Source organism: Taeniopygia guttata, chromosome 8 (genome assembly GCF_048771995.1).
Source record: "Taeniopygia guttata chromosome 8, bTaeGut7.mat, whole genome shotgun sequence".
Taxonomy (NCBI): Eukaryota; Metazoa; Chordata; class Aves; order Passeriformes; family Estrildidae; genus Taeniopygia; species Taeniopygia guttata.
In genome coordinates this window covers 23,654,611-23,663,460 of record NC_133033.1, presented here as the reverse complement: position 1 = coordinate 23,663,460, position 8,850 = coordinate 23,654,611, and the positions used below count along the sequence as shown (strand labels likewise).

Genomic DNA, 8,850 nt, shown 5'->3' with positions numbered 1-8,850 from the left:
TGCCGGGTTTGTGACAGGGGCGGGGGAAGGCACAAGCACGGGCAGGAGGCAGCCAGAGGGGCCGAGCTGCAGGACAGGGAAGGACAGGGAAGGACAGGGACAGGGGCGAGAGCCGCGGCACGGGGATCCCACATCGCGCTCCCAGCACGCCATGTCCCTGGTGGAGACGATCCGGCTGTGGCAAGAAGGGGTGTGTGCTGCCGACAGGAAGGAGTGGAGCGCTGCCCTGGAGGCCTTCGCGGCCGTCCAGAACCCCCCTGCCAAAATCTGCTTTAACATCGGCTGCATCCAGCTCGTCCTGGGGAAGCTGGCGGAGGCGGAGCAGGTAAGGTACAGCCCCTGGGGCCGCTCGTCCTCTCACCTCGCGGCTTGCCCAGGTACATGGACATGGTGGGGAAGGAAGGAATTGAAAGGATCACGGTCTAAAGGATGGATCTGAGGCCCTTTAAAGCTGTGCAGAAGGGGGGCAGCCCAAGGCTGCCAAACCTGTTCTGCCAGTGAATCGGAGGTGAGGACACACGGCTCGCTGTTCGCTCTCCCTCCAGCTCAAAACCCCCAGGAGCCTGCTCCAGGCTCTCCCCCACCCAGTGCCCAGTGCTGCAGGGAGACAGCCCACAGAGCCCAGCCCAGGCCACTCGGCTGAGGCGGGATAGGTACAACTGCTCTACGCCCTCAGTTTTTGAAGGTGTCCCCTTTGTACCACCCCTTTGCCGCACTCCTACCTCCGCAGGCGTTCACCCGGAGCATCGGCTGCGACAAGCACCTGGCGGTGGCTTATTTCCAGCGGGGGACCGTGTTTTACCGGAGGCAGAAGTGAGTGGAAGGGTTTCACATTTCCTTTTTGCCGCTTACAGAGAGGCCAGCCTTCACCTGAGGATGGCCCCAGGCAGGTTGGTGCCCCAGAGCCCAGACTGAAACCTGTCAAGGTCAAACAGGCTCCTACTCTTCAGCAATGCAGTCCTGGGATTAACCTTCAAAACCTCTCTCCACCCCTGGGGTGTCTGAAACACTGCAAGGAGAGAGGGGAGACCTGACTGAGTTCACCAAGTCTGAGTACAGGCTTAGAGGCAGGCAGGTTGCCACCACGAGCTGGTGACACCTTCATCCCCTGCTCCACAGCCACGGAAAGGCCATTGAGGATTTCAAAGAGGCGCTGGCCCAGCTGCGAGGCAACCAACTCATCGACTACAAGATCCTGGGGCTGCGCTACCGGCTCTTTGCCTGCGAGGTGAGACACACCTGGCCACCAGTTCTGATCCCAAAGGTCTGTTCTCCAGCATTCTCCAGCATGAGAAATCAAAAGAGGAGGCAGCCAGCCTTTTTTGTACCTTGCAAAAACCAAACAAGTGGGTGCAGTGCCACTGCCCCACTGTCCTTTCCTTTCCTGGCAGCAGTCTGGCTGCTCCAAGAGCTCTTTCCCTTGCTCCCGTCCCTCCAGCAGATTCTCTACAACATCGCACTGGTGTATGCCACAACGGGGAACTGGGAGAAGGCTGAGGAGCACCTGACCCTGGCCATGAGCATGAAGAGTGAGCCCCAGCACAACAAGATAGACAGGGCAATGGAAGCCATCCTGGTACGGAGGAGCAGGTCTCACAGCCCCACAAGGAGAGGGAGGGAAATCCCACTGACAGCACATCCCTTTTAGCAGGATTAAAATGCTGTGGCAACAGATACTGTAGGGGGAGACAAGTCTGTGGGAAGAGCTTTGGGTCACTGGGGAGGCAGGGATGGGAAGACAGGATTCCAGGGACCATACCTGGGATTGGGCTGTCATGGTGGTGGTCTGGAGCAGCCCCCAAGCCCAGAGCAGAAGGGGCATTCATCAGTCCCTGCTCTCACCTCCAAAGTCTCCATGAATTGTCTGTGCTACAGAAGCAGAAGCTCTGTGAGCTGGTGGCCATTCCTGCGGGAAAGCTGTTCAGGCCAAATGAGAAACAAGTTGCTCAGCTGGAGAAGAAGGACTACCTGGGAAAGGCAATGGTAAGAAAGATCTATACTCTTTATTGAAGCCAAGCCTGTGGGCTGAGAAGAGCTGCTGACTGCCTTGTCATCATCCCTCTGAGCTGCTGTCTGCTGCCTGGTAGGCAGCCAGAGACAGGGAGCTGGTCTCTGCCTCAGGGATCCCCCAGACATGGAGAGAGGGATGGCACACGGGGATCTCGTGGGAAACAGGGGGATTGCAACAATACAAGAGCTAAAAGCACATTCCTGCTGAGCATGGTGTACTTCTAGTTTGTCTCCTTAGTGAGACAAGAGGGATAGTCAGCAATGAGCTGCGATGATCTCCTTGGAACTTAACTCAAGCCAAAACATTTTCAGGGGTGGGGGAATGGAGCTATTTAACATTTGACACCCACAACCAACCTCCAGTTCTTTCACCACTGTTTGAAAAGGGCTTTTCAGCTCAGATAAGCAAGCAAGCTTTTCTCCTGTGAATGTGCAAAATCCAGTCACTGGGATACCACCTCTGGGTTCAGGCCCTGCGAGGCAGCACTTGTCCAGAAAAGGAACTGGGGAATCAGACAACTGAGAGCCAGGCAGCTCCTTGAGTGCCAGAAACATGCACAAAAACATGTATCAACTTTCTAAATTACATTTAAGGTCACCTGTAGGAGGTATAGGCTTGAGCTGGACACTTTGGCTCCCTTCAGCATTTGTGATTAAAACAGAATGGGAAACTTTTAGGTTTTAATGTGTCAAACCACAGAATCAGCCAGGCTAAGAGCAAAAAACTTACCTCGGCTGAGAGGGAAGCTTTGATAGGAGAGGCACTCAGCCTTTAGCCCAAAGATGCTTAGCCTCAAATCATAGCCTCTCCTGAGCAGCTTGGCCTGGCCAACAGCAAAGGAGGAGGGTGGACATCAGAGGTCTGAGAGGGGTCTACAGGCACCGAGTCACCACTTGTCTTTGGCTCTAGGTGGTGGCCTCTGTGGTGGACAAGGACGATTTCTCAGGATTCGCTCCCCTACAGCCACAGGTAAGAGTCTGTCAGTGAACAGCATGCTCAGTGCAGGGTGACATGGGGGGGCTGTCACCCCCAGTGGGGAGCAAGCAGCACCCTTACCACCCTGAACTCTGTGCCACCGCCCTGGGGAGGAGGCGGGCACTGCTTCCACGGATCAACTGCTCCCTCCACCACCAGGGAGCTCATCCCAAACCCACCCACAGCTGTGGCTGAGGTTAAGGTGGTTCCCTGCACGGGGAAGTCGTGGGCAGGGCGATGGCTCTCAGCAGGGAGCTGTCTCTGGCCCATCCCAAAGGATTCATTAGGGATCATCTGCCTAAGCCTGAGTGGAGAAACAATGGCAGTTTTGCTCTCGCTTTGCACTCTCCTGCCCATTCCACAACTCCTTTGCATTTCCCATGCCATTTTCCAGATGATGTAATGACGCCTTCCCATTCCTAAACACAGCAAGAGTTTTTCCAGGAGGTTTCTGGGTGGATATGGGAAAGCACAGCACAGCACCATTGCACAAGATAAATGACAACCTTCTCAGTGCAGACAGTGCTGACAATTCCAATCCTCTGTCAACTGAAACTAAAATCAGGATGGAAAAGAGGATTGTGCCTCTGAAAACCAACTGTATGTTGAAGAATGTAGGAACTGCTCTTTAGAAGGAACAAAGCCAGTGATACTTCTCATGGCACTTAAGGCACCTGCATGTGGAGGAAGGAGCAGCGCTGGGGTGAGGGCAGGCATGGTAAAAGGCTGTCAGACATTTCTGCAAAGCAAACAAAATCCTTTGGATTACTGGTATTTTCCTTTTTGTCTTCCTGTTGGCAGGCCTCTGGTCCTCCACCCAGGCCCAAGACCCCAGAAATCCTCAGGTAAGTTGGATGAAGGATGGATAACCCATGCAGCCAGGCACAACCCCACTCTCACAGCCGAGCACCCAGCTGGCACCCAGAACTCAGGGGGAATGGGGAATGTAGAAACATGGAGGCAGAGGTCTGGATTCTCCCTGCAATGTAAAACAACAGCATCACCAACATTTCTGACCTGTCCGCTGCTCCCACACCCAGGGCCCTCAGAGGGCAGCCACACCGAGTCATGTACGAGTTCATTCCCGAGACCGCGGAGGAGCTGCAGGTCCTGCCAGGAAACATTGTCTTTGTCCTGAAGAAAGAGAAGGACAATTGGGCTACAGTGATGTTCAATGGAAAGGTATGCCAGGAGGGGCAGACAGCAAATTTTGGTTGAGATTCTGCAGAGGCAGAGGCCTGCCAACAGTAATTAAGTAAATTTCTGACTGAAGTGTCTTATGTCCACCCTGGCTTAGGCCACAGGGTTCAGTGAAATCCACCCAACCTGCAGAAACTAAACTTCAGGCCTCAGGAATCCTCCTGGATGCACGGGAGGGTGAGGACACATCCAGTTGTGTCCTCCACCCTTCTTGCCAAGCAATCACTACTCATCTCTCCTCCCCTGCAGAAAGGGATTGTCCCCTGCAACTTCCTCGAGCCTGTGGAGCTCCAGAATAAGCTGCATATCCAGGTGAGGCGGCCCAGGAGGAAATGGTGTCCTGGGGAGGGTAGATCTCAAAATACTCACCTAACACATGCCTCCCAGTGGGACCCATATATGTGACTCCCTCCCCCTCATGATGCTGGGGTTGGTTCTTCTGACTCCTGGTCACCTTATCATGAGCTCAGAGATCTGCAAAATCTGTGCTGATGGCACCCTGGAAGTGGTTGGCAGTGCTGGGGAGATAATGGATATAACTAAGTCAGCCCTCCCCAGTCCAAGACCCCAAGCAGACTTCAGGAAAATAGCAGGTTGGAAGGGGGCTGCAGGAGGCAGCAGCACCCCAGCCCCTCAGTCAGGGTGGGACTGGCAGCACTATCTTCTTCCCACGGCACAGGAAGAAACCCCTGTGGAAGCTGAGATCCCCGAGTCGCCCACCTCCCCTGTGCCGGAGAAGCCGCGGCGGCTGGCGCCAGGTCAGTGCCGGGCTGAGGGGACGGGGAGCACAGGCCAGCATCACCCACAGCAGGCTGGGATGCCCTGTCCTCACCCTTTGAGAGCAGGGCTGGGGCTCTTCTCCATCTCGTTCCTGGCCCCATTTGAAGTCAAGGACTGAGAGACATTACAATAGGAGGCAGAGACAGCAGCTGCAGTGCTGAGGGTACAGTAAAATAGTGTCTGTGGGGTCCCTGAGGAAAGCAAGTCCCTCTGTGCTTTTAATTAGCACAGTGAGTAATGAGAAAAAGATAGGAATGGGCAAGGACCAGCTTGGAGTAAAGGGTTCCTTATAGGCTTCTCCTTCAAGCAGGGCATCCATGATAGTTTCAGTGCTGCTGTGAGCTGAGCTAGGCTTAAGTGAGCTGTGTAAAGGGAATTCCTGGCTGGTGCTACCCAGTGTCCCACATCCCAAGCTCATGTCCCCAAAAGAGCAGCCTTGTAGAGAGTCCATGGGTAGAGCTGACACAGAAGGTGGCTGTGGCTCATGGAATTAAGGACAAACACCTCACAGACACAACAACCCCAATGATCATCTTTATGGCACCAAAAGCCACCTCAGATCTATTATTGGACCATGTTCAAGTGTGTAGCTTGGGCTCTTCTTGGAAGGAGGACAGTTGTGTCAAAACACTGCCAAAATATAAATCAGATCCTCACAAAGAGGCTTCCACAAAGCTGCATGAAATCACCCTGCCCGGGGGCTTGAGTTTAGCTTTACAGCCCCATTGAAGGACAGGGACTGCCTTTGGTTTTCAGGATGGACCTAGGGAGGTCAGAAGAGGAAAGACACTAAAAACAGCAGCTCCACGTTTATCTTTTTTGAATCCACCCATGAAAGACATCCTACCCTTCATGCTCCCATCTCTGCAAGAGGGAAGGCACAAAACCAAAACCTCTGCTCAGTGGTTGTATCTAGATCTTACAGAGGAACGCCTGTGGTGGATGCTGTATCCATTCAAAGGACTGCTGCTGGCTCCAGGCTTGGTTGGTGTTGCTGGAGATCATGATGGGCTGCAGGAGGTCTGGCTGTGTATTTAGACAACATTTATCCCATCCCACCTTCTGAGCCACCTTTTTCCTCCTCCCCAGACTATGTTCCTGCTACTGTGGTGCAGCCAAGAGACATGGCAAAGGTAACATCCTGTGAGTGCAGACCCCAAGGTCCTGCTGGTCATACAAACCTGCATTTACCAGGAGACTTAGGGCTGCTCTTTGGGAGTTCTCCTCCAGGCCCTGGGGAGGGGAGGGCACTGGATGACTTCATCTTAGCCAACCTGAGGCACTGGAGAAGGGAGAAATAGGAGAGAGCTTGGCTGGAATGCACATGCTCCTGGGTAGGGTCAGCACATCAGAACGTCGCACTGGGGAGAGATGGGAAAATACAGCAATTCCACTAAAAAAAAAAGAGGGGCTTGGAAGGTGGTCACAGCTCTAAGTCGATCACCCCAAAGCCATAATTTGGTGCTAAGCCCCTTACCCATTACTGAGCTCTCTCCTGGGACGAGCCTGGGTCTGCCAACCAGCCAATGTCCAAGCACAGCCTGGGAGGCACAATCTCACTCAGGCAACCAGTTCCACATCCCTGTGCTTGCCAAGCCACTCAAGGTGACATCCCATTTCATGCCTGCAGGAGGCTGAACCAACTGTCTCCAGGCCCCATGTCCTCAAGGTACATTACAAATTCACAGTCGCCCTGAGAGTCGATCGAGGCCTCTCCTACAGGGAGCTCCTGGAGCTGGTTTGCAAGAAGCTGGAGCTGCAGCCCGAGCACACGGAGCTGAGGTGAGGCACTGCCAGCCCCAGAGAGCCAGGGCTGTGTTCCAGCACTCCTCACCTGCATCCCCTGCACACCAGGTACAAGCCTGTGGAGGGCCAGGAGCTGCTGCCTCTGAGGGCAGAGAACGTGGAGGCGGCCTGGAGTCAGAGCAAGGACAACTGCCTGACGGTCTGGTGCAATGGCACAGAGGTCAGTGACAGCTACAGGGGCAGCCACCTTTTCTTCCCTCCTGCTGTCCTTTTCCTTACCACAAGCACAGGTTTGTGGCTTTCAACAGAAGCCAGCAACCTCATGAAAGGCAAAGGAGCAAAGAGCGAGTGGAGAGAAGCAGAGCTCATCTCTCTTGCCCTGTTACAGAGAAAGGAAACCAAGAGACTGTATTCTCACCAGCTTGTTTCCTGCCTAGGGAGAGGGGTTTGTACCAGACAGCAAACCAGGGGAGTCACCGCAGGAGGCAACGCCTGGGGAGACGGGACCAAACCATGTTGTAGCTCAGTACAGTTATGAAGCCACCCAACCTGAAGACCTGGAGTTTCAGGCAGGAGACACGATCCTTGTTTTATCCAAAGGTAACTGTGCTCCTCCTGGGACAGGAGAGGGGAGGGATCCCCCAGCTCTGGTGAGAGGAAGGGTGGTATGGCAGCAGCAGAGCCCCTCCATCTTTGCCTTGGGATTCCCATCCACACATCCCTGTTACACACACTTCTTCCAACATATTTTCATCACTCCTGTTTCCACCGCAGCCCTCCCAAACATCTAAGACAGGAGTTACACTTGGACTGTATTTAAGCTTATTGATCACAGTGGATTCTTTCAAGGAGAGGCCTCATTTTAGCTGCCATCCCCACAATGGGAGCAAGCTCTCACTCCCATTCCTTCCACCTGTAACCTTTTTTCATCTACTTTTTTTGTTAAAAGTACAATCTTCCTTTAGTCACTCAATATTAGTCCTTAGTGTTTCCATGGGAATTGAGGCTTAAATACAGACTAAATCTCACTAAGACCAATAAAGAATTATATACACAGGACACATTCCCCATCTCATTTGAGCCTGAGTGAAATCAAGACACCAGGAATAGTTTTAAAGGCAAAACCCCCTAATATTTAGCTATCTGTAGTTATGTCACTAGTTTGTGGTGGCTGGCAGGCTTTGGCAGCAGTACACAATCAGTCCCCCATCTAACGTTTGACAGCTTAGATTTTGCACCATGCAATACTGATGACCCCCTCCACCCCAAAATCCTACCCTCCCCTTCACTCCTGAGCTAAATATTTCCAAATATAAAGCAGGTTCTTGCCTAATTTGGTTCTCCCACAGCAAAATTGCCAGAGCTCCTAGGCCTTACTAAACCAAGGGTAGCAGAGGTTTTGGGGGGGCTGTTTTAGGGGTTTTATGTGAACATGAGAAATAGCTGACAAAATACTTCAGATGTATCCTGAAGAGGACAGACCAAGGTCTAAGATAATTTCCTCAATCTCCACAGTCACTTTGCTTCCCCTCAAGGCAGTTCCCAAGCCCACTGGTCTCTATTTTGATCCAATTTTGCACCCCCATTTGATATTCCTTCTTACCTGACCACTTTACTCTCTTCCTCATTCCTCCCTTTCCTCCACATTCCACTCCCTGCTGGGTCTAGCACAGCTCCAGGTTTTATCAGCAGAAACACCATAAAACTGTGATCTCAGGCCTCTCTGCAGTACACGATGCTCCTGCACATTCCCAGAGTCATAAGAACTGTGGCAATTTTCCCTTCCAGTGAATGAAGACTGGTTCGAAGGCGAGTGCAGGGGGAGGACAGGCATCTTCCCATCTGCATTCGTTCAACAGCCCAACACTGAACACCCAGAGAAGTGACTGCAGAAGAGCTTGAAGTTGTGGAGAGTAATTAATAATTCAACTGTTGCCATTATGTAGTCTGCATATTAATCCCTTCATCTGAAAATGAACCTTAAATGTTATTGCTACTTGTATTAAAATCTTTATATTTTCTCTTACCTTTTGCATTGTTCTCTTAAAAAGGAACTTGTTAAGAAGTTGCTAATTCCTGTTAGGGACACATTCATTCCTAAATCCCGTGCTTGCCAAGAGACTTGCCATACCCCATCC

General features: G+C 52.4%; 1 protein-coding gene across 2 annotated transcripts; it reads left to right on the top strand.

Annotated features, from left to right (window-relative positions):
• On the top strand, positions 1 to 8,738 carry NCF2 (neutrophil cytosolic factor 2). Of its 2 annotated transcripts, none has more exons than XM_030279451.4 (15): positions 1 to 325; positions 731 to 813; positions 1,120 to 1,228; positions 1,439 to 1,576; positions 1,876 to 1,983; positions 2,921 to 2,980; positions 3,788 to 3,831; positions 4,027 to 4,168; positions 4,436 to 4,498; positions 4,866 to 4,944; positions 6,056 to 6,099; positions 6,597 to 6,748; positions 6,821 to 6,932; positions 7,150 to 7,312; positions 8,501 to 8,738. In XM_030279451.4, exons 1-15 carry the CDS (start codon positions 152 to 154, stop codon positions 8,596 to 8,598), a joined length of 1,569 nt encoding a protein of 522 aa, XP_030135311.4. In that variant the 5' UTR covers positions 1 to 151; the 3' UTR covers positions 8,599 to 8,738. The 2 variants fall into 2 exon arrangements, with proteins under 2 accessions (XP_030135311.4, XP_030135312.4); XM_030279452.4 differs by having other exon boundaries at positions 8 to 325; positions 1,442 to 1,576.
• Positions 8,739 to 8,850: the final 112 nt, after the last annotated feature.